Source organism: Ptiloglossa arizonensis, chromosome 5 (assembly GCF_051014685.1).
Source record: "Ptiloglossa arizonensis isolate GNS036 chromosome 5, iyPtiAriz1_principal, whole genome shotgun sequence".
In the NCBI taxonomy this organism is placed as follows: Eukaryota; Metazoa; Arthropoda; class Insecta; order Hymenoptera; family Colletidae; genus Ptiloglossa; species Ptiloglossa arizonensis.
The window spans coordinates 5426057-5451728 of record NC_135052.1 but is presented as its reverse complement, the minus strand read 5'-3'; the positions used below and the strand labels follow the sequence as shown (position 1 = coordinate 5451728).

Here is a 25672-nt window from a genome sequence, read left to right as displayed (position 1 = left end):
TGTAAAATATTGGGTTGTTCGGAAGATCGTTTCGTTTTTCTCGGTGAAAATGAAACACGATTTTTTTTAGAGCGTATAAACGTTTTATTAAATTACATACTCTCCATTTTGGAAAACGAAACGACTTCCCGAACAATCCAATAGAACGATGCCCGAAAGACTCTACCACCGTAGAAGTCTCGAATGCAAAAGACCGTCGGAAGCTAATCAGCTTCTGATCAGTTCACCAAGATGGCCGATCGAAGAAGAAGAAGAAGAAGAAGAAGAAGAGCCTTCCTTCCGGTCACTCTCGATCCATGGAGGCTCCTCGAATGTAAAACTCAAACGTATCGAATCGCGTCGATATAATGTTCGTCGCGCTTCGAGAAAATGATACGGTGTCGTGTTCAGTCGCGTGTATTTTATTTTCGCGTCGTTTTGTATACAAGTACAGGTACAACGAATCGTCGGGATAGTTTCGATGTCAGCGTCAAGAGTCGACGAAAATCGTAGGACAGGAACAAATTCCTTTCGAGCTGCGAGAGGAATAGAGACGGTTCGTTGGTTTTGGTTTCGCGGCGTTGCACGGTGTTCGTTGGACGCTCGATCGATCCCCGTAAACACATGGCACTCAAATCAGTTTCTAAACGGATTTCGACGTGGATCTCGTTCACGCGAGGAGTCGTGATCGGACAACGCGGTGTCTTCTTTGGAACGCGGAAGTTTCAGAGAGACGTGGTCCGAATCGGATCAGGTGACGTTCGCGTAACTGGACTGGTCCGGTTTGATGGTGCTTCGTGCGGTACGAGGGCTATCTTGGACCGAACTTGATCTGACCAGCGAACTGTGAGGATGGTTTGCGTTCGTTCCGTGCTCGTGACGCGTCCCGGTGTCACCTCCTGTGCAGCCCATCGCTAGGCTCACGGCACGCCCTCTGGTACCCTTGCAGGTCAAAAGTTCCCTCATTCCTTTCTGAAAGTTACGGGACAGGAAAGCGTACAGCAAGGGATTTAGGCAGGAATTCGTGTACGAGATCAAGAAGGTCGATAGAGTCAGGAGGGTGCTAAAGTCTGACGTCCGATCGTAACTCGAGTCCCAGCGACGCCAAACGATGCGTGCTTGTTGCGGTAAGTTGCAGACGGCGAACATCGTCACTACGGCGATCAGCATTCTAGAAACATTTTAGTCTCTGCTTACAGTCAGCCCCTACCCTATCGTACACGGTGGTAAACGGCTCGCGAAGTATCTCGAGTCAAAGAGCGAAACCGAAGAAGTCTCGAAACGTTTTCGGGAGTCGAATACTTGCCGAAACCCTCGAGAATCTTGGAAGTCTCGAATGCTTCGAGATTGTTGAACACTTTAAAATGATAAAATACAAATGTAATTAAACGTTTATTTTAGTTCCGCTACGCGTTTGTAACTACGTGAGAGTACACGATTAAACGTATACTTAAACGCGCCTACGAACACTTTGGATATTCTTTAGGTTGAAAACCACTCGCGGTTACAGCAACGAAAACACAGTTGTACAAGCAGTAGATATTTCATAGTACTTGACGAGCAAATTCAATATTTAAACGCTTCCGATCGTCTTACATCTTTTTGGATCCTCTTCGGGAATAAGTAACGCAAAATCTAATTAATACGCTTATCTAATTCGAAATCCTGAATTACTTATTTCGGAGGAGGACCCGATCGGAGCGGCCGGGAACGTTGAAATATTCAATTGGCTCGTTAGGGACTATTAAAATATCAATTCTTTATACAAAGCAAGCACGAAATCTTCCCATTACTGTTGTACAATATTAATACGAGCAACGTTGTTAAAAGTTTAAACGTTTCCAAGACTCTCAGGATTCGAAACATCGTATTCGTGAATTACTCGAGCATTATGCAATATCTCTTCCTGGGCAAATTTCTGGTTGTCGCATTTCCGAATACGTGAACTACCGGAACAAACATAATCTCCGCGTAATTTGCCTTATACCGATTGCCCTTGTTTCCGTACAATGTACAAACTACTCGAAATGTCGAAACGTGAACGTCGATAATGACTCGTTCGAAATTGCTCGACACGTTACTTATCGATATTGTCTGCGAACACACCTCGCCATACATTAAAGTACCACGATACTGTGTATTTGATAAACAACGATCTATATATAGATAATTGTGTACACGAGCTTCGGTATAACTCGTTGACTACCGATCGGTGGAATGTGCGACCCGACTGACGGTAACTCGGACACGTTCATGGTAATACGAACGAGTTCTTTCGATGTCGATGTATACCAGTGGTGATGTACAGGTATGCCTGTAAATACCTTATGACGCCGCGTCTGGCTCGAAGGATGTTTCTGCTGGACGTATGGACCTGTCGAACTCTGGTGGTCCCTGTCTCGGCCGTTAGTCCAGGTCCGGCGAGTGTGGCGCCGCTTTTCCACAGACCGACAGCGATCCTCGAGTAGAGACAAGACATCAACACGAGCGGAACGAGGTAGAGAAAGATCAGGTTCACCGCGTCGAGGACGTTCTTGTTGTGTTTCTTGATATTGGCGAGGCAAATAATGTCCACGTCCCCGGTGACCAAACGGTTCCTCATGGTCTCCACGTACAAGAACCTCGGTGAAGCGTAGATCGCGGCGATCAACCAAACCAGGCCAACGACGAGCCGCAGACGGCTTCTCGTCAGCACCGATCTGCATTTGATCGGATGAACGATGGCCAAGTAACGTTCGACGCAGACAACCACCAAGATCAATACACTGGCGGTGTAAGAAAGAGCATGGACGAACATGTAAACTTTGCAAAGGAAATCGCCGAGTTGCCAGCTGTTGGTCAGATAATTCGTCAGCGTTTGGTACACGCAGAAGATACCGACGCAGAAATCGGCTACCGCCAAATTCGCCAGGAAGAAGTTCGTGATACTGCGCAGACGTCGGGAGAAACTCACCACAAATATCACCATCAAGTTGCCTGGAACAACCGAAGGGCGGACAACGATGGTTAGAATCCGATATTTTACGCGGAACACCCAACGAACTTTTAGGTATTACGAAACTTTGCGTAAGTTGACGACAGTATTGCACGTCACGTACTTTTGACACTCCCACGCGTCTCCAGTGGGAGTGTCTTTCGATAACTCGATAACGGTTTTCTTTTTATACGTACTCGTCGATCATTTTTCAAAACCACGAGTTCTTTTTTTTTTCAAAACGGTAATTCCCGCTTTCGAGCGATAACATCGGGACGATTCCTCGATAGCTGGACGAGTGAATGTAAACACTGGTGGGGATAATCCCATTGCTCGAATTGTTTGTTAAAAAAACTGCCGTTTGAATACGGGAATTACCGTATTCTTTGCGTATCTCATGACCGTGCGTACACCATCGATGTAGTAGTATCGATTGCCGATCAAACGATAAGACCGATTTACGTGCTGAATGTACATACGTGCCGATTCTATACGATTATGTGCACGATACCTATCTTCGGATACACTTCACATTTGTTCCTCGACATCGGTCACAATTTCGGAGGAATCGGCAAATTGTTTTTAAAAATCGTAAAAGTTGCTCTTTCCTCGAACGAATATGAGAAACATTTAAAATAAACCGAGGCAATTTAATATTTGAAGATATAAATTTTGAATAAATTACGCACTCGTGCTCGTTAAGTCAAATAAGCAGTCGTCGTGTAAATAGTTGGTAGTAAGTTAACCATGCGAGTAATAACTTTCGAAAACGGCAAAGTAATATGTAAACGATTCGCCTTTGATCAATACCTTTGCACGTGTTGCACGTTACTCGTTACCGGTTGTCTTAATGAAATTGATAGCCAATAAATATCCCATGAATAAACATGAATTTGAATACAAAATTGAAGTTATTTACTGTATTAGTTCTGGTTCTATTTAGCTATGGAGAATGACTTTAACGTATATTTTTAAACGTATTTCAGTGTACAGACTTGCGTAAAATATAAGCTGTCCTGGTAGAAAAAGCAATAAACGTAATAAATTTAAGTCACGAGGAAAAGCGTTGAAAAAGTTGTTGTTTCAGAGGAGGATACCGTATAGCGTTGATTTTTTTTAATTGTCGGATACGTAGAGAAATGTCAAAGGTTAACTTAATTGTCTTTTCCTCACGATATTTTCAGTTTTTTATACTTGATTTCGATAGAGTATCAAATATTGATAATTGAAATACTTTAATACATCTCTCCTGATGATAATATTTCTGGATTATTCGTTTTTTTTTCAGCGGCTTTAAAATACTCTCCACTGTTTACTTATATGTATTATCGAGACGATAAAGCATATATGTACATTTCCTTGCGTATATATTATACGAATACCTTGGCGATTCGATATATATCACGGAAACCGTTTGTTATCGTAATACTTTTATTTTGCGCAAATAATCACTGCTTCGTCGAATTCTGCCCGGGGAAATTGGACGTTTCACTTTAAAGAGCCAAATTGTGTCCTTTTCGAAACGAAGGTACTTTTACAAGTACTTCTTATTATTTAAAATAACGAAGGTATTAATACAATTTGCTTTTTCTAATAAGACACACTTTGCAACGCACGAACGACACTGTGTACCGACATGTTTACGCTGTTCTTTACAAAGCCCCAGTGCACATTTAGCATCTTAATTATCGTGCGAGGTAGTCGGCTTGATTTACGAGTCGTATAATTATGCTTCAATTTTTGGTCTCGTTAAACCGTGAAGGACGTTGAAACGGATTCTAACGATATAGCTATGCATCCATGTATATACGTACATAATGTAACACTCGCTCGGAAATACTGACTCGAATAAATTCCCGTTGACATAGGAGAGATATGTGTGTACCGTGCTCGCATATGTCCTATACAGGGTGCATCAAAACAAACGGATATAACATCGCGAGTGAATTCGCCACGCATAATTAATGCAAAAAGTTCGGACAAACGTACTTTTCCTTGTTTTTTAAGCACTTTTAATTTTATATTTGATAAATAACACCCGGTTGAATCAAGTTTTAACCGAACCATTGAGTTTAGGGGATTGAATTAATAATTTTAACGAACCGGTCGACTGTAATTGAAATTTATAGAATTTCAAGATCCTCGTCAAACAGTACCAATTGTTCCTCAGTCTCGGCCATAAAATAAGAAATTGATTTCAAACGAGCGAATCGGTTCGATGACGATTAAACGGTGGTTATTCTCGTTAACCCTTCCCTCGAGGTTAGGGAGAACAGATCGAGAGAACGATGGTGTTAAAAAACCGATTCGACGTTGTGGATTTATCGAACGCGCTATATACATATACACTTCTCTCGGGATTACGTGTCTGGTTGCTTAAATTAGTCACTTTATCGTGTCGAACGTGAGTTTGTTTCAATTAAGCTTCGCGGGCTACGTGTAACGAAATAAACGTTTCGAATAATCAGATGTTAATTACGATTTAATCTTTTTACTTTAAAAACGAAAAGGTTCGCCCTGGTTGCCCACGTGCCTGTTCACGTCAATTCTAATCGGTATATTCAACGAGGGAGCAACGCATCGAATATTCTCTCATTTTTCCATTTTGATTCGCAATTCTTTCAACGCAACCGCGCTACCCGCATTTCGCGTAAATCAAATTGTTGCATCGAATTCGTTGGCCCAGGGGACGCGAATTGTTTGTCTACGTTGCAAATACGGAAAATACGGGTTCATCTTACCTCTATTGACTACAGTTAGCGAAAAAAGTATTCATACACCAGTAGGTGCTCTACTTTGAATGCCAATAACTTTTCCTGCAGAACACCAATTTAACAATGAAATATAGTACAAAGTAAGAAATTTACACAGCCTTTGAATGATATATTATTTTATTAAAATTGAAGCATCTTAATACAAATTACATAACAAAATTCTTAGCGAGTACGGAAACCGTCGGGAAGAAAGTATTCATACAGTTGCCATTTATCGATAAAAAATGTCTAAACAATTGAATGAGGGGATTCCCGATGTGCATTTGTTTTTGTTTGTAAGTGTAAATTACATTTCATTTCATTTTAGTCTTCCCATAATAGTGCACACTTAAAATATCTACGAAAAGCAGAGAAACAACCTTAGAAGAACGAAATATTATAATAGGTCTTTATAAAAATGGATCTTCTCTTAGAAAAATTGGTGAACTGTTGGAAAAAAGTCATGCAACCATCCAGTATATTGTAAGTAAATATAAGACACAGGGAACACTAGAAAATAAGCGTCGATCTGGACGGCCGCCGAAGTTAAGCGATAGAGATGACAGATTTGTTATTAAAAAAGTTAAAGAAGATCCATTCAAAAGTGCTCCCAAAATTGCGGCGGAATTAGAAGTAGCCACTGGAAAACATGTTTCTTCCAAAACAATATGTAATAGGCTTAAGGAAGCTGGATACCTTTCACGTATTGCTAGGAAGAAACCATACGTTACTGAAATAAATAGAAAGAAAAGGCTTGAATTTGCAAAAAAATACATAAATAAGCAGTTAGAGTTTTGGAAATCTGTTATTTTCTCCGACGAGAGTAAAGTTAATATTTTTGGAACAGATGGAAAATGTTTAGTGTGGAGAGAAAAAGGAAAAGCTTTAAACCCAAAAAATATGAAGCCTACACTAAAGCACGGTGGAGGGAGCATCGTGATATGAGGGTGCATGGCCGCGAATGGTTTGGGTAATTTGCATTTCATTGAAGGAATTATGGATAAATATGAACACCTGAATATTTTGAAATTGAATTTGAAACAAAGTGCAGAAAAATTAGGGATATCGGATTGTTATTATTTCCAGCAAGACAATGATCCCAAACACAAGTCTCATTTAGTTAGAGAATGGTTGTTATACAATACACCACATGTCTTGGAAACACCTCCACAGTCTCCAGATATAAATGCTATAGAACATATGTATATGGGAAGAACTGAAATGTCGTGTTCGAAAACATACAATTTTTAACAAAAACGAGCTAAAGAGTGCGTTAAAAGAGGAATGGGCAAAAATTGATAAAAATATAACAAATAATTTAGTTGCATCAATGCCCAAGCGATTGCAAGCCATAATAGACAGTGAAGGATATCCAACGAAATATTAATTCATTTATTAATTTGTTATTTTGATTAGTAATTCAAGAAAGTATCTACTGTATGAATACTTTTTTCCCAGCGGTTTCCGTACTCGCTAAGAATTTTGTTATGTAATTTGTATTAAGATGCTTCAATTTTAATAAAATAATATAATATATCAATCAAAGGCTGTGTAAATTTCTTACTTTGTACTATATTTCATTGTTAAATTGGTGTTCTGCAGGAAAAGTTATTGGCATTCAAAGTAGAGCACCTACTGGTGTATGAATACTTTTTTCGCTAACTGTATATCGATCACGCCAGTCGTGTATCCGATCGTGTGTTGTTTGCACTCTGTCTCCTCCCTTTTCCCTTCACACGCAGAATATTTTGCATTCTTGTTGTTGTTTCTGCCGTATTATTTATCGAAGTGGCGGGTACAGTTCCTCGTGTATTCTTTAAATCCTTTACCATCGTCATTGGTTCGCTCTACCTTTAGATAGATCCTCTTTCCCAGCCAGTCTCTCCATAAACTCCGACCACATTGTTCATTCATCCGAATTCATTAAAAATCTTGAATTCCACCTCGATTCCCCATGGAGTTTCAAGCCCAACGTCTCCGAGATATTATATCGTATTCTTTATCCTTCGCCTAACTCGGACCTTTTTCCCCGTCGCAAACTCTTTTTGCTCCAATTTCTCCTCGTATACATCTCATGAATTACTGCAATGTTGTGCAGTGTGTATCCCTCGAGTTCGATCACTATTCTTCAGTCGTTTCGACTAATCTACCAAAGAAACCTTTCGAATAAAAGTTAGTCAACTAGTCGGTCGCGCAGTTGAATATTTAAAATTTCCAAGAAATGTTGCTTCCAATAAAAAGTCAAAGTCATCTACTATGATCTTGGGACGTATTGAAAGCGACGTTGTCTCAAATATAGCGTTTCTTCGTTCTAGTCACGTAAAATTGCATTATTGTTATCGTTGGATTCGTTCGATAAATTTGTCAGTTTGGTAGTCTTGGTTTTATCGAGAATACGTAATTCGATTGAAATAAAATAATTTCCGTATTAACGTTTCCGTTGATCGAACCTAGATTCCTGAATGAAAAAGAAAAGAAAAAACATTTATCGGACGTTTGTAGTATCCGAGCGTATAACCGACCTAAAGCTGATTAATTTTATTTAAAACGTTTCTTTGGTAGATTAGCGGAAATGTCTGTGAAATATCGTGGTCGAACAAAGAGGATACATCCTGTGTATGGTCCCTGACTCTTCTTTCGCGTCGCCTCTAGCGGTCAGCGCATTCGAGACTTTTGTCTTCGGTTCTCTTACTGTGCTTGAAAATATGATCGCGTATCTTCTCTTTAATTTACTAAATCATTCTGGATTCAAGGCGAAACAGAAATGGATTTTCCATATATACCATCTTGGTTACAAAACGCTATCCACTCATTTACCCTCTTAACTATGTATGTACGTACTTCAATCCGTACGAACCTCTCATACCATTCCAGAAACACCCATCTCGCTCAATCCCAAATACACGTTTATCCATCCCAGTCGGTCATGCTAGCAAGTTTTCAGTCTCATTTTCCTATACAGCTGCGCACTGTTACAATTCTTTTCCATTTAATGCACGTGACTCCCAAACCTAAACCTCGCTCAAACAAGCTGCCAAATCCTCCATTCTCAACCACTATTCCTAAGTTCTTTATCTTGTACCCTTCGTATATATAGTTTTACCGTTCATTCTTTTGTACGTTTTGTACAAGTTGGTATGATTATTATTATACGTATATACTATGTATAATGTCGAACGAGTGCTTATTTTGCGATATTTCGAATTAATGTCCAATTGGTAAATTCGATCGATAAAATAATTTACAGAGAAGGAAATACTAAAATAAGAGTTGTTTGATAATACGATAAAATATGAGCGATGAAAGCATTTTGTATAACAGTTTTTACTCTATATTTCCTATAATAATGTAGATAAAATTACAACATAGATATATTGTATATATTTATATTTTATAATTATGTTTAGAAATGGCACCTTTGCTGCGCCTTGTCTTATTCCATCTTATTCCCGTGTTTCACATCCCACGGTAAATTAATGTTTACTCTAGATGCATGTCGCGAGCTGCCTGCAATATAGAGGTTAAGTAAAATAAATATATAAGGAAGAAGACAGAACAGTAACACACGTCCTTGATACATGTACGAAAGAATTTTAATCCCTTTTAAAAGTTTCTGTCGCGTCGTAATAAAGTAACGTTTAGCCTATATGCGTTTTCGAGAGTCTCTTATAAAGAATATTCGTCGGTAATGCGTTTGATATTGTAATAAAGTAACGTTTAGCCTATATGCGTTTTCGAGAGTCTCTTATAAAGAATATTCGTCGGTAATATGTTTGATATTGTAAAAAAGAAAAAGTATAACGAATATTCGCAGGCGAAGTGACGCAACTATATACATAGGTACACTTTACTCCAAAAGTATCGAGACGCTTGCACTCGTTTTGCATGACACGTAATTATCGATTCAGTTTACTTCGTTTCTACCAATTTTCCGACATCTTATTAGCAAAATTATATATTAAGATATACATGAATATTCACTGTTCGAATAATTCGTTTACTCGTTCATTGCATCCCATTTATCGAAAGTGCACGCCGGAGCTCATTTGACGCAATGCGTTAACTTCGATGTAGGTAGCTTTCCCAGATCACTTCGTTAAATACACAAATGCCTAAATGTTTTCACTCGAATTCCTGTTTACGTTAATTATAAATTCAATTAATACCGAAAACAATAGACATACCAATTGGGCGATTACTGAAATTAATTAAAGAGATAATAGAAGAAACAACGCGACGAATATCAATGCCGAGAAGGAAATTTAATTTTGTCGTACATAAAGAATGGGATTTTCATTATAACGCGAAAGATACGTCTTCCTTATGGTCCAAAGTAACAAACTTGATAATAATTCTAAAAGACTATAACAACTTTTCCGCGATCTTTCACGTTTACTTTACCCTTCGTAAGTTTCCTAATACTTATGGAGGGAAGTGTATACGATGCCTAGTATGGTTGCTTCTTCGGCAACTATGAGATAACATTTTATAAATTCTCTCACCTCGACGATTGCGCAATACTAAAAAGTCGTTTCAAAGCCGCGCCAACTTCTTTTTTACCTAAGAATTCCATTAATACGAGTTCTTATCGAGTACAACGTTTCTTGGGGAGACTCCGGCACGTTCGTCGGACTTTTGCTCCGACACATTTTTACTCATTTTCCATAAGTTAAGCCCTCACGGTAGAACTCGCCTTCGTTTTCTTTCTTCGTCGGTACAACTTGCGCGCAAATCCCAAATCCTCTGGTTTGTGAATACAGATAATCACAAGACTTCCCGTTTACGTGTATTCCCCCATTCCCGCATTGGTTTCTTTCTCTCGTTTTCTTTTTTTTTTCTTATCCGCGTTCACGTACATCCCTTGCACTCACATTTCACGTACGAATCGACGATGGAACAACGTTTCGTCGTAAGACCGTGTAAATATGGAATCGTCCCTCGAAGTCACTTGGCCGACAGCTCGTGTACAGTTTTTCAGATTTTCCATTTAAACCGATTATTTGCTCATGGGAAAATACGAACAGTTAGGCTCCGTTTACCAATACTTACGCTTCAAATACTCTACTAGTTTACATGATTTCAACGTTCAAACGTTCATTTCGATAAACCAACATAAATAGTTTCGGTTATATTTCATCCTCGTCGGGCATACTTTAAACACGGATGGGGTTCTATATATTATAATAACTATTTTCTTGCTGAATTTTTTTCGATACCCAATTTAATAATCGATTCTATAAACCTATTCGTCCTTTGAATGTAAGAAAATTAATGATCGGTTACGTACAAACAAATAAAGTAATTAATCGTCGAACAAAGTAATCTTTCATAAACATCCTATAAATCTTTTTCGTCCTTTAAACGTATGAAAATTAATGATCGGTTGTGTACAAGCGAATAAAGTAATTAATCATCGAACAAAGTAATCTCTCGTAAACCTTCTTATTTGAAGAAAAAACGTATGCTCAAAAATCAATTTCGTTCAATTTTAAGAATAAAAATTCGATGGAACAAGCAATTAATGTGATCAACAATTACTTCTTTTATAGAAACATAAATATGTACATTGTATTTTTCTCGTTTTGTTCCGACTGTTCAAAATATTTTATTTTCTTCCATCTATCCCTGTTCTACAATAATACACATCGGACCTCGTCGCACAATAGAGGTTCTGGAAAAGCGATATTCTTTTATATAGTTTTTAACGTTTTTAGAGCCAGTTACGAAAATATGCTCACACATTTCTATATCGAGATTCCACTGTTTATTACCTACAATAATTACACTTATTATCTACAATAATACACATTGGATCTCGTCGCACAATAGAGGTTCTGGAAAAACGATATTCTTTCATATAGTTTTTAACGTTTTTAGAGCCAGTTACGAAAATATGCTCACACATTTCTATACCGAGATTCCACTGTTTATTAGCTACAATAATTACACTTATTATCTACAATAATACACATTGGATCTCGTCGCACAATAGAGGTTCTGGAAAAGCGATATTCTTTCATATAGTTTTTAACGTTTTTAGAGCCAGTTACAAAAATATGCTTCCACATTTCTATACCGAGATTCCACTGTTTATTTTGCTCTTTATTATTTTAGTCGTTGAGCATAGTTTCGCTCGGTTGTTTCGCGACTGTTTTGCCCGAGTTAACTCGGATATGGTCGTTGAGTGGTTAACTTGCGACAGAGATAGTGTACCGATGTCATCGCACGGTACACTAGAGTTCGTCGAGCGAATTTCCGACTCGCTCTCCGAAACGATATTCCGCGAACGAAGAAATCGAAAAGAATCGCGACGACGATAACGGTTTATCCATTGGTCTAATCGGAGACGATCTTTCGTAAGAGTTGGGATACTTTAGAAAGAAAACTAGCGTCTGGTAGATACTCTATATCGGTTTTCACGTTCCAGGGACAATTTAAGATTGTTCTTTTCCTTTTTTATTTTTCAAATTTCTCTACACGACATCGTCTCGCGTGGAAGCTGGCCGCTCCAATTTCGCTCAAAGAACGCGACCGTCTCACTTGACGGTGAAACGAGATTACGAAGTTGAAGAGTACAATTGGACGGTTTTGTGTCACGACAGTCGACGAAGGAAAGAAACAAATATATATATGACGAGCGAGAATGAATTTGCACGACAAGAATGAAAACTCTTGGAGAGAGGGACGGTGGACAACTCTGTGAATCGAGTTTCATCCGGATGACAATTACGGGACGATAATTCACGTTTTACGAGTGCGTTCGAGAAAACACTCGACACGATACACACGTAATGAGTTACAAGAAAACCATTTATTATAATCCTCTACCTGTTAAAAGTACAACGATCCGAAAGATTATAATGAAATTTTGCACTCGGAACTTGAGCCAACGGAGCTCACGCGTTTTGTCACTGAACTTGCGAGAATTTTTACACAGTGGAATTATACAAACAGAGAATAAGGGAGTGCGAATTAAACTTTTGGAATTTGTAACGGGAGAGTAGATGCTTGTAAGATGTTTCCTTGCTCTTGGCCGTAACTATTGGTTTTAACTTAACTTATTAAGCTTATGGCATAGTTCGGGACAAGATTCTATCACAATTCGGTACGAAAGCTGCTCACCTCGGACCACATTTCTAGGAATGTTAGTTCAACACGGAAATAAACTGCATCGAGTAGGACCTGATTTTCTTCTCCTTTTCTTGGCGTGTCGAACCGTATTAAAATTGAAAAAAGAAACATACATGTTTTCTGTCCCGAGAAATAACACGGTTGGAAAATTGGAAACTTTTTCTTTCAAGTGGCGCCATTTGAAAATGCGTCCCATATCCTAAGAATTTCGCGTAAATTATAATTCAAACTTCGATCGACGGCTTCGGGGAATTTCTCGAGGTGTGACGGTACTTAGAAATCGTGCAGGCATGTTTTCCTCATTATCATACAGACCTAACCCAGACTATTATACACAGACCTTTTGGCTATAAAAATGGTAAAACATGGTTTGTTAAAAAAAAAGAAAAAGAAAAACGTATGTAAAACTCGAGGAAGGTTTGTATCCTTTTAAAAAGGTTTGTAAATATGGCTGATTTTTCGAAACGTTGCTACAAGATGACTTCCTTAAGTGCTTTACGTTTCCCTCAAGTTCGAGCCATCGTTAATTGAATCGCATTTAAAGTATTCCTTTCCTTAAGCAGCATCCTTAGTTGCCACGTTGTACAACTTCTACGACTGATATTGCGTCACGATCAAATATTTGTACGAGTCGCGGTGGTTTCTCCTTTCGAGATCTAATTGAATTTTTATTCAATTTTGCCCCTGTTCCATCCACGAATGCGTAATTTAATCTCCAAGGTAATTTCCCAGAGCGCCATTGTTTACCGTTCGTCGCTAGTTTTTTGTCCATTCGGTCGCGAAACTTCTTCCTATCCAAAACATCGAGCTTATTCTTATTCTCTTTGGGACCGGGGCAGTCTGGCGTGACACCTTGGGAAGATCGATTTTTTCCCTTTTCCCCATTGTTTAAGATCTCGGGGACACTCTCCGAGGAATTTCATTAAGATCGATAAAAATAAAGCAGCCGTTGCGACGGAACAATGGGCTCGTAGAGCCACCGAATGTAGCTTTTCGTTCTTTAGAAACACGAATTTTTCGCTTGTAACCCACGGCTAAGAAGACTTCCCTTTAACCGGATGTTCTTCAAATCCAGATTCTTTATGGATTACAACCTGCATGACCAGCTGTAAGGAACATGCGAAACTTCCACGCGGATTACCCGAAAGGGGGTTCCGGTATACTTGGTGGAACAAATATAGCGACTCTCGTAAACACAACGACGAGTTAAATCGGTACAGCCATAAATGATGATTTTAAAGTTGTGCAAAGAAATTTCGCTTCGAAGTGACAAAGACACAATACCTGCAGAAGCAAATAATATCGTAAAGGGAATCTTTCCTTGAAATCGTGTCAAAACAATGTTCCGTGACAAAATGTGAAAATGAACTTAACCTGGATTCCCTAAGAGTTGTTCTGCAGCTAAGAGGCAGCTCGACAATGAGGAAAACCCCATTGTCGGCGTTTATCCAACAAACGGGTGACGAAGCACTCCCAGAGGGGGAATTCGAACAAGTCACCATATTTGTTTCACGTGCCATACCTCTGGATGATCACTTTGCTCGAAATCGAACACGTGTAATTAACGAATCAATCGTACCGATCGTTGTCCGAACTACACGGAAAACATTCATAAATTAATCAATCCGCGTGTTCCGTGCCAGTATTCATGGTTGCTCAAAATCAGAGATAACTGATCATTTTTGTACTCAACGAACATCTTTGCGTTTAAAATCGAAGATCAGATCCCGACGAACCGTCATCCATCTTAATCACGTTCGAATCGATAGGGAACAAGTTATTTTTGGCAAAAAAATATTTTACCCGCCAATAAGATCATAACTCGTTACCTAGTCACGCGTGTTGGATCACTCTTTCTATTCTACCTTGTAGATATTATTACTACGATGCACTTGCGGGGTGTCCACGTTAAATCTAACAAAGGGAATGTCTGTATCGATCGTCAACGATTTTAATGAAATTCGATTAGCTTATAGGTCCACGTGTACAATAATCGTAACCGGAATTAAAAACGTAGACGACCAGTCGATTATGAAAAAGATAAGTGTACAGTTTGAAGAAACAATATTCTTCTATATATTGTACAATATTCAATATTCGTTATTGCAATATTCTTCTGTATATTCTTCTTCAAAGTACTATAACATAGTCGAGTGTACTCGAAGGTAAAGCGTCTCATCCAATAGTAATTGTGACGTAGCAACCGTAGGAATTTGGGTAAAATTCGTCGTGGAAGTCATGGGAGCATAAATGTAAATTACCCCACGAATATCGTGTCAAAATATTACCAGTCTCCTATGCTTGCCACTACGCCAGAGTTACCGTTGATTGGGACATTCTACAACTCCAATATACTTGACTATATACTAATATACTAATGTGGTTATTCAACTCTTTACCCTTATTTTTGTCACAACTAGCTAGTCATCTATGGCTCTAATTCTAGTTACGATTATTGTACACGTGGATCTATAAGCCTGCTAAATTTTATTTAAATTAGCGAGGGTCGTTTCCCTTGTAGGGAGAAAAAATAAACCTCGACAAAGAGCCACGAGCTTTCTATCGCACATAAGTTGACTGTTCTGTGTATTGTAGAAAAATATCAGTCCCGAGTCAAAGAGTCGTTTTTTCGTTCACCCTGCAATACATCAGATATGACGACAGAAAAACGGTTTAAGCTTTGTTGGCAGCGGGATTTCGGCTATGTCTGAGCCAGACGAACGTTTGTAGTGCTGCGTTTTTCTCGTACGAATGTATACAATGTTTAGCAATTGACCCGACTACGTGATCGCATCGAGCACTGCGTCTCTATGGCAGATGAATAAATGAGAGTCTTTTCCATGGCGCAGTACAGTCCATATAACACACCGGTGCGGATCATAATGAATAATACGATACGTATACATACCTACCGTTTATGAAAATTTAACGAAAATATGAAATTGATATTGACGGGTATATCCTGTTCTTAGCAGTAAACAGGATGCGAGGCAATTTGTATCGAAATTTGTATCGATACAAAATCAACACCTCGAAAAATTCTTCCAATACTACGTTGATTAAAAGTTTCGATAAACAATTGACATTCGAAATGAAATTAGAAAGAGAATATTCTGAATACAAAGGGCTCGATTGTTTCGAAAGAAAGACAAAAGGAAAGCTCCAATTTGCTCCTGTGGCGTGCACTGGGTTTTCCTAATTCAATATTGGTTTCATTTGACGTTATAAAGTGCCGATCGCTCCTCGATTTCAGTGATGAATCTTTCACCGTCGAAAATTTTCATTACAACGGTTATTCTACGTACGTTAGTCGAAATACGGATCAATGGTTCGTATTTTTGTATCGTGTTGCCTGATTTCGAATACAATTGACTGCGCATCGCGCAGCATACCCACGATGCGCTCGCGTAGTCAAATCAATTGTTACGCATCGTGTACTCTTGAACGAGAAAAACGATATGTGTCGGGCTCTGCGTATTAAATTTTATTCACGAGTATTTAAATTATTACCGTGTCACTTTCCTCGTACGTTTCATTCAACGGGGACGAACCCGAACGGAAACAAGTTTCGCGTTTTCTTCGAATACCCTGAATACCACGTTTACAATTTTGTGCAAGTTTAAATTTGTCACGAAAGTAAGCATTGTTCGAATATCGTAAAACTCTGAATTTAATTTGGAGCTGCTGACACGTAGCGTGAAAACAATTGCGTGCTGCTAGAGGTTAACTGACGGTACAGTGTTGCTGGATTTAGCATACTACGATCCAACAGAAGAGTGCTCAGGATATTAATCCGCATGCATAACCAGTACCCGACCAAACATTTTCACCGTGTATTTATTATGAGTATATTTTTAATTTATATTTTTTAATACGAAATAAATTTGATTTCAATATATTCGCGTGTCGATTAAGTTTCCTCGCGTCGCATAGTCTTACAAGTATGCTATTTTTCCGATGTGAAATTTCTCCAAATTATTAATTATGAAAAGAACATCGAAAGCGTAGCGGTTTGTTCTCGATACAAGAATTTTTTTAATGGAAAATAAGGAGAACAAAATTACCTCTGTAGGGTAGCCTAGTAGCTGTGCCATCAAAGTAATTTTTAAAAATTTTGTAAAACACCAGAGGAAACATTTACGATAAAGGTAGTTGTAATCTGAAAGGGCCGTTCAAACAAATAGCATTTGTGTAAACGCTCGTATGTTACAATACATAACATTGAAAAACATTTTCATAATTAAAAATATTTCACCCCGAGCGCAAAAGAATGTACAACAGTAACAGAAATAATTACGTGTATTACTGAAATTTAATCGAGTACTTTTTTCTCTTTCTTTCATTCAAATTGTGTAAACGAGATGGCAATTTATTAGAAAAAAGATCGCTTTGTTTCGCTATGGACTTTGAACGTGACACCTTCCTTTAGATAACAATGATTTTTCTAGCTTTATAAATGTTACAAGAAAAATTATCAACCTCGACAACCCCCGGAGCACCGAAAATCGATCCAATAGAAAATGGTTATGATTCGTAAAATCAGAAATCAAATATTTGATTTCTAATGTCAATTTCTAAAACAAATAACTGTTTCCGTTTACTTAAATCCCTTGGTACAACAGTATGCATTGATTTAATAAAAAAAAAAATAACATTTTGCTGCGAATTAAATTTTCAGCGTGCAGACAGTTCTGAAGTAGAATCTTGATCACACAAATGATGGCCCTCCTGTATAAATTAAACGATTTTCGAGTTCTGTTCATGGTTCAACGGACCGTGCCTTTAACCGTACTGTTAACTTTAAAGAAGATTGTAAAATTAACGCGGTTTTAATCGCGTTTCGACCTTTCCTGTCCGCTACGATTTTCAATTGTTCGACGTTTGATTCTGCATTGTAAAAAAATAGTCGTAGGGACAAATGAATTTTCGCGCGCAAAAACGAAGAGAGGAGAACCAATTTCGTCGCGACAACTATCGACGAAACAATCGCACCATATCGACGTGATACACCGTAACGCTAAATACTGTATCAATAAAATGCATTGGATGCGTCTAAATTATCAACGTGAAACGTTAAGTGAGTTTTTACTTTATTCGTTTTCCCTCAATAGATAATCAAAATGTCATCTCTACGTCGAATATAATGCGATTGTGTGAATCTATACATAGAATGCAGCCGAGCAGTTGCAATGAAAGAACGAAGTACTTTTATAGGCTGGTGTAATTTGAAATAAAAATTGCGTGACATTTTAATATTTCTGTTAGAAAGGAGCGAGGAATAACTATAAGATAATTAGCTTGTAGTTGCATTTACAGCGAACGTGTCTACAACAAAAGTTGTTGACCATTAATTTCAGAAGTTTCCCGTTCTACACAAATTATCGATAGAATCGATCGGTTTGCTTCATTAAACTTTTAATACCCAACAAGGGTAACTAAGAGACGCTCTATTCACGTGTATCCGAAAATTTTGAACGAGATACGAGAAACGTGGTACAGCATAAAACACTAAAATATGTTCCGCGTTTGAACGATATTTTCTACTGCAAGCAACTTTTCGGATAATTCAGCCAATTCCCAATAAGTTTTGCTCCACGCGCGAAAGATTTATGATAAAAGGTTCGCTCGTATTTTTCGAACAGATTCGAACAAAAATTTATTCATCCGGACGATAATTGTCTCGAGGAAGGAATTGGAGCAGCTAAATTGCCAAACTAAATCAAAGCATGTTCGAAACAAATCGCTAACTTACCGAAAAAACACGAAACGAAGACGATGGTGTAGAGCGTAATAAAGATCACCTTTACACCAGTCCTGTCGAAGATGTAGTCTTCGTTCGAGGATATATTGTACAGGAAAGTTTCGTTGTCGACCGAGCTTTCGTTGTCATGGATTTCATAAACGATTGCGTCGCGGTCGTCAATCATTCTGTAACAAAATCGTGGAGAAGACAAGATCGAATATACGGTATTTTGATTTTGCTTTCCAGCTTTTCCTGCATGCAATGATATAGCGTTTGATAAATAATTAAGTACAGTACTGTCTATCAGATTCTCACAAAATTTTCCCACAACATCTTGGGAGTGGCCACAAGCGAAATCGATGATTGCGCGATCGACGATCACTTAATGAGTCAGACCAAAAAATGAAAATCAAATTTTAGTACGAGAAATGCGAAATTACGGAAGAGATGCCGTTACGGAACGTCCTACCGTTGAGTTTAGAGAAGAAAATATAACGATTTGCAAAAAATATGACAGCAAACGTACAACATTTGTGAAACAGAAGGAAGAACACACAAATTCAACGTTTTAAAAAGTAATTTCGTCAGCAGTTTAGGGAAATGTGAAAAAGAGATTAACGAGTTTCAACGAAACAATGGTTTTAAACACATTGCTACGAGTAGGTTAACGAAATGATGATTGTCAAATAAAAGAAGTACAAACACCACATTTTGACAACACAATCGCTGGTTGGCTCAAATTTAGACGAACCTTTGGGAAAAAATTCAAAAAAGTGATAAAATAATTTCCTATAATATAAATTAATGAACTTATTGCCGGATGCATTGAAGTTAAAGGTGCGTCCATTAAATATTAACGTTAAAATTATATATATTATTCGATGTGTTTCTTATTGAAATTTATACAATATAACTGTTGCGTTATTAATATTGTGGCATCAATTAGTTACGAAATCAATATGAATAATAACGAAATGCAAATACGTATATATAGTTAAAGAAATAGGACCCATTAACACGTTATGAAAATAATCAATTTTATGTTTATGTTTAACCAAAGTATTTTTATAATAAATTAAAAGCAAGAAGATTAAGTTATTTTCTCAGCTACCTACATTTTACAATACCAAATGAAATCCTATCTTAAAAAGTGTAACTATTTATTCATTTGAAACTCCAACATTTATTGATTATCTGTTATACTTTTTATAGCGTTGGAACAAAAAATGTGATCATATTATCCAGATGATGTAGTATATTACTCTTGTAGCCAATAAATTTGTAAGTCACTGTACATGCACGATCAAGTGTCAAAGGTATGCGAGTTGGAAATAACAACGTTCAAATATCACTTGATCTGTCAGGTTGTCAAAGCTGATAGACAGTCATGTAGCCTGTGTGTAACTGTCATCGTTCATCTTATTACAATGCAATCAGCCGACCTTGAATGAATAATGTCTCTTGTCGATTGACAATTACGTATTTTACAAAGAAAGAAAAATCAGTCTAATTAAGAAGAACGTCTTCAATGACTCTAACATAAGTAGAATGAGGACAGTGTTGAATAATTGTTGTCCAGTCGCGGGCCTTAGGAAATTTGACTAAAACGCATCCAATTCTTCCCACGACTGATTTTTCTTTTTCTCTAGAGTACATACTTCACTTCAAATCAAAGACTACCGTGAATAAGTATTTGAAACTTTTGATAATGATTAAACGAAGCATTGTTAACAAACGAGACAGGCACGAAGAAATGAATGGACGCGGAGATCTACAAATTAGATCGTTTCTAAGATCTAATACGTATTTACATAATTCTTTATGCACGATACTTCGCAAAATCTCGAATCGAGCAACAGGATGTAGATCACATGGTATTTGGAGAATTAAAATCGTTTCAAACGACCTTGGATCTAGAAACGTTGACAAAAATTTGAAAAATACTATTGTCTGGGCTACGCATAGTTTATTTTATTATTATTGATATTAAAAATGTTTTTATCGAAATTGGTTGTTGACCTAGTTCAACGATGCATAACGTAGTCCTTCGTGCACAAAGATCCATCGATCATGAACGTTCTTTGATGTCCAAATCGTCTACCGTTTAAGCGGATCGACACCCAGTATTTGTGTCGCAATGTGTTCATGCTGTCTTTAACAAGTAAGCGGCTGTCACATTATTCGCAGAATAAATTGAGTACGTTATTAGCGACATTATTATTGTTATTGAGCTTTCAGGAGAATATGTATTTAATACAAGATATATGATAATTCAATACTAGATCAATTTCAAATTAACATATTTGCATTAGGAATTCGAATCGTGTCTGTCTATGATTGATTTTAGATTTATCTGTCACGTACGTAATTTTATCATTAACATAAATCTTTTGAAATTCTGGAAAAGTGTTCATGCTGTCTTTAACGTGTAAGCGAAAGTTACATTATTCGCAGAATAAATTGAGTACGTTATTAGCGACATTATTATTGTTATTAAGCTTTCACGAGAATATGTTTTTAATACAAGATATATGATAATTCAATACTAGATCAATTTCAAATTAACATATTTGCGTTAGAAATTCGAATCGTGTCTGCCTATGATTGATTTTAGATTTATCTGTCACGTATGTAATTTATCGTTAACATAAATCTTTTGAAATTCTGGAAAAGTGTTCATGCTGTTTTTAATGAATAAGCGGAAGTCGCATTATTCGCAGAATAAATTGAATACGTTATTAACGACATTATTATTGTTATTAAGCTTTCAGAAGAATATGTATTTAATACAAAATATATGATAATTCAATACTAGATCAATTTCAAATTAACATATTTGCGTTAGGGATTCGAATCGTGTCTGCCTATGATTGATTTTAGATTTATCTGTCACGTACGTAATTTTATCATTAACATAAATCTTTGGAAATTCTGGAAAAGTACTCGATTGTCCAAACATTATTCAGTGCAATTGAACCTAACGTTAGAACGTACACGCGCAACTACGATCGTGTTTTAAAAGATTCGATAATTTCTCTCTCGATACGATTGTTGAGATTAAGGTTCTTATGTTTAAATTAGAAAATTCGAATCTTATCTCGACCAAGGACATCGGTTTTGATAATCTTAATTGATCAATAGTTACAGTGGTCGAATATTTTTAAGAGAATCGAACCGAGAACGCGAAGGAATTTTACGCGATACGGCTTAGCGGATACAGGAATATTCGTCACCTAGCTTCTCGTCGTCTAGTTCTCGTTTCGTAATTATGCTCTTCACGTTACCGTGAAAAGCAAGCCATAAATTTTATTTAACATTTAATTAAGCCCACTGCTCCCGAATGTTCATTCCCGTCACGGTCGGCTGGGTCCGTGTCTGGTATGTACGTGTACTGGGTTTACGTTGCTCGTAGTATAACTCATAGTACAATGCTTTGAAGAACTGTAAAAATACATTTGAAGTATACTCGAAGGGTTTGTTAAGCGATAATCTTGTCAAATGCAAGTCACCCGAAAGAGTTGTTTCCCGCTAAAGAGCTGTTGGCTACATGCCGTGCTTAATGGGTCCAAGTTGAATCGACTTTTATTTTCTCGTCGTGCAGCTTTGTTTTGTATTAATTCGTACGGAATTACAGGGGAAAAGAACGATCGGTTACGAGGAATATGGTGCCACGTGTCAGAAAGTAACGAACCGCGAGAAATAATTTTTCTTTGGTCGCGGAACTTACCAAAACCGACTAAAACGTCCGATCCAATGCGTGCTGCAATTATTTCTAAGACCGATCTTTCATTTTCTCATACGTGTATACGTATGCAAAACGTGCAAGAGAAATACGAACCGCGTCGAGTGATTTTTCTTTAGTCACAGATCTCAGGAATGTTGAATAAAACGTTGGATCAAATACCACTTGCAATTCTTTCCAGGAGCGATCTTTCCTTATCTCCCCGCTACAGTTACCTGAGTGTGTATCGAACGACACTGCCACCTGAGCGTATAACCACATCCGAATATATTTAAACGTCGATAACTTATCAATTTACAGATCCATCGATGCACCGTATGTACATATTTATAAATTATATCTTATTCTGTTTACACACAAGTTTCGTCAACAACTTTGATCAAATTGTCGAGGTGTTCACAGTCTCTGAATTATTTATACGACACGAATGTTGCAGCCACTAATGCACGGACTATTTCGCTACTGTGAGTAACTAAAAAGTATTAATTTCGGAAGAACTTTCTCCAACGATTTAATTAGGACTCTAACGAGTCACACATTGATATTCGAGCGAAACTTACGAAACCCACCATAAATCTTACGCACAGCTGCGGCAAGTTTGCAATATCGGCTCAGCAATGTCAGATGTTCACCGAGCATAAATATAGTTGCCGGAACAAATCTTTTGGGCGAACAACGACAGATGCCCGAAAAATTTTCGCGACTCAATCAAGCCTCCAACGAGGCGTACTTTGATATCCAAACAAAAGTTGTAAAGTTCTTCGTAAACCTTCGATAGAGCTAACGCATATTTTCAATGTCGAATATCGACTAATCATAAATACCGTTGCTGAGACAAATCTTACGCAAAGGAAAACTCGAAGAAACCAATCATTCTCTTTGACATGCAAAAATTTATATCTAACGGAAGCATTGCATCGATGTCTATGGTAATTGTTGCGATAACGATATGTAATCGGTTTATACTTTTCTTCGTTAAATTTGTTCAGCTATCTGTCTTTCGTAATATTTTATTTTATCAATCGATGAAATTGCAACTCTTATTTTGTTTCTGTTTTTTCTTTTTATTGCAAGTATTAAGGTCGACCGAGTATACAAAATAATTGCAAGAATCATTGATCAACCTCTAAAAAGTAACACATGATGTAATACACGCAGCAGCTGTGCTCTCGTTTTAAAATAAATGCTCGTTAAATGATTATATGGTAATATTATTGTACATAGTAACGCACGAATGCCTTGAGTTGCTCGTGTCCTTAAAGGGATATACTACAGTTAAACGCGCCAAACTTGCGTGCATTTCTTCCGAGAGGCCATAAAAACAAAATTATTAAACGGAAAATCTTAGCACGTTCTTTCTTAGAAGGAACTCGTTCAAAACCACTTATTTTTAATTATCAAAAACGTTCCATTTATACGCACTTTCGTACCAAACGCTAATTTTTTCGTTGCATCGAACACGATTTCTAAAAAAGCTATTTTTTATAAACCATCCGATACATCATAGATGTATCGTATTAACGATTCGCGTAAGTGTGTTAAAGTAAAAGTAACGTGCACATCGTTTTAGATAACATAAATCCGAGAGGATTAAAATTTGTTGGTTATACGTTTTACGATGATAAAACGCAAAAATTTTTGTTGCCTGTTTCGATGCCATTCGGACGCATCAGCCTCCACAATTTCCAATTTCGTTACGTGAAGAAATTTGACAATCTCTTTCGCTCAAAGTCGCTGCGCGTTCCATTCTTGGTACACGCACGAAACATTTTCCGTCGATTCGTAAATTGAAGGCTTCGTTAATTGAAAATCAGTGTCGTAGCCATTCTTTAATACACGGTAAATCGTAAAGAATATCCCAGCTGGATTAGTATTCGGGAGCTACTCGTTATCGACTTTGATCGTAATTTTTCGAATTCTGTAATTCTCGCAACGATATTACCGAATTTACGAAAGTCGAGTGTACTTACTCGACCATCGTTCTATCCGTAGTGCGCGTATCGTCGTAATGTAGTTTCGGATAAACCAATCTCGTGCGGTAATTTCGGGACTTTAAGATCGGTCGGAGGAAATTTGATTTTTCGAAAGTTTGGCCGTAGTATATTCCCTTGAAGCTCTACACCGTCCCAGAAGTATCACTCGAGGCTGAACACTGAACTTTTTACATCCTGTGTACTCGAAAGCACTACCATTGTCGTTCCTTGGAGAATTTGCGAGCTCGGTATATTTGTTCCGCGCACTACACGTTCGCGGCGACAAGAGGACAGTGCCAGCGACGTGTTTCGTCGAACGCGGGTCCACGAACACGGTGATCTTACCTGGACGTTTCTTGGCTAAAGAAGTCTACTTCGGGACGAGGCATCTTACAGCGTCTTCGCGTCTTCCGCAAAGGTCTTGTACGCGCTAAGCCTGGTCTCTCGCTGCAATGTACACGCGGATCCTTGTTTCGAGCGTTACGGTCCGCCGAAATATTACAGAACTAATGAAGCTTCGTACGTGGAAGAATTACAAAGGACCAAGACGGAGAAAAATTTCCTTTCTCGTCGAGCGTACGTCGGTCAATATCACCCGACGCTTTAACCAGAAACTCGTTCGGTATTTTTAGCGTCATTCTTCTACCTCGGGACGAAAGCGCGAGCTTTCGCGTCTCGCGGTACGTAGTTTTGTTTAATTAGGTCGCGATTCGCTGCGCTTCAATTGACCGAAACCGCAATCGTGCAATCGACTCTCCGATAGGTTTTCAGTTTTAATCGATTAAGTTTGCTTTTATCCGCGCGCGAGAATAATTTTCGCGCCGAAATACGATTCATAATCCCGACACAGTCGTTCGGGCACGAAGCGCGAAAGTTTGGCAAAAAACGATATTACGTGGAATCTGCTCTCTCTCTCTCTTTCTTTCTATCTCTGTCTCTCTTTTCCTCAGCGGCGATTTTTATTACTTTTACCCGGTTAGATGCAATTTTATCGTACACGATTTGTCCGCACGGACGACTCCACCGTGAACAATTCTCGCGGAGAAAAGAACGCTACAAGGAAGAAATTTACGCTCGCTGAATTTTGAAGAGAGTTTAATAGTTTCTCTTGGGAAATTGCGATCGAATGATTCCCGACGTTCGGTCACGGTCTTCGAAACAGCGTTCGCGCGTTCTCGCGGAAGTGTACCACGACGAACGGAAGTGTTTTTCTTTTCGAATTCGAAGATTGAACGGAAACGAACCGACGCAACGAGTCAAGGTGCTCGAAGGCTCGTGGTGTTTATGTGCTTTCTTTTCTTTTTTTTTTCTCTTTCGTTTCCTCTTCTCTTCGACGAAACGACGATCCCGAAACGTGATAACGGAAAGAGCAATCGC

The 25672-nt window shown here is 38.0% G+C and overlaps 1 protein-coding gene across 2 annotated transcripts; it reads right to left on the bottom strand.

The window, feature by feature from the left end:
- Positions 1-287: 287 nt before the first annotated feature.
- On the bottom strand, positions 288-25672 carry LOC143146765 (trissin receptor-like). 2 transcript variants are annotated; one of them, XM_076311369.1, is made up of 4 exons: positions 24641-25672; positions 18590-18765; positions 2304-2955; positions 288-1150 (listed from the first exon to the last, which is right to left on the bottom strand). In XM_076311369.1, the coding sequence occupies exons 1-4, from the start codon at positions 24682-24684 to the stop codon at positions 730-732; spliced, it is 1293 nt and encodes a 430-aa protein (XP_076167484.1). In that variant the 5' UTR covers positions 24685-25672; the 3' UTR covers positions 288-729. The 2 variants fall into 2 exon arrangements, with proteins under 2 accessions (XP_076167484.1, XP_076167485.1); XM_076311370.1 differs by lacking the exon at positions 18590-18765.

What these genes read in the sequence shown, in the direction of transcription:
- LOC143146765 (XM_076311369.1), bottom strand. Translation starts at nt 24,684, where the DNA reads ATGCCTCGTCCCGAAGTAGACTTCTTTAGCCAAGAAACGTCCAG. An exon ending in TTTAGCCAAGAAACGTCCAG is followed by an intron (nt 18,766 to 24,640) that starts GTAAGATCACCG and finishes ATTTTGTTACAG; the next exon opens with AATGATTGACGACCGCGACG. An exon ending in GCCAGACGCGGCGTCATAAG is followed by an intron (nt 1,151 to 2,303) that starts GTATTTACAGGC and finishes AAATGTTTCTAG; the next exon opens with AATGCTGATCGCCGTAGTGA.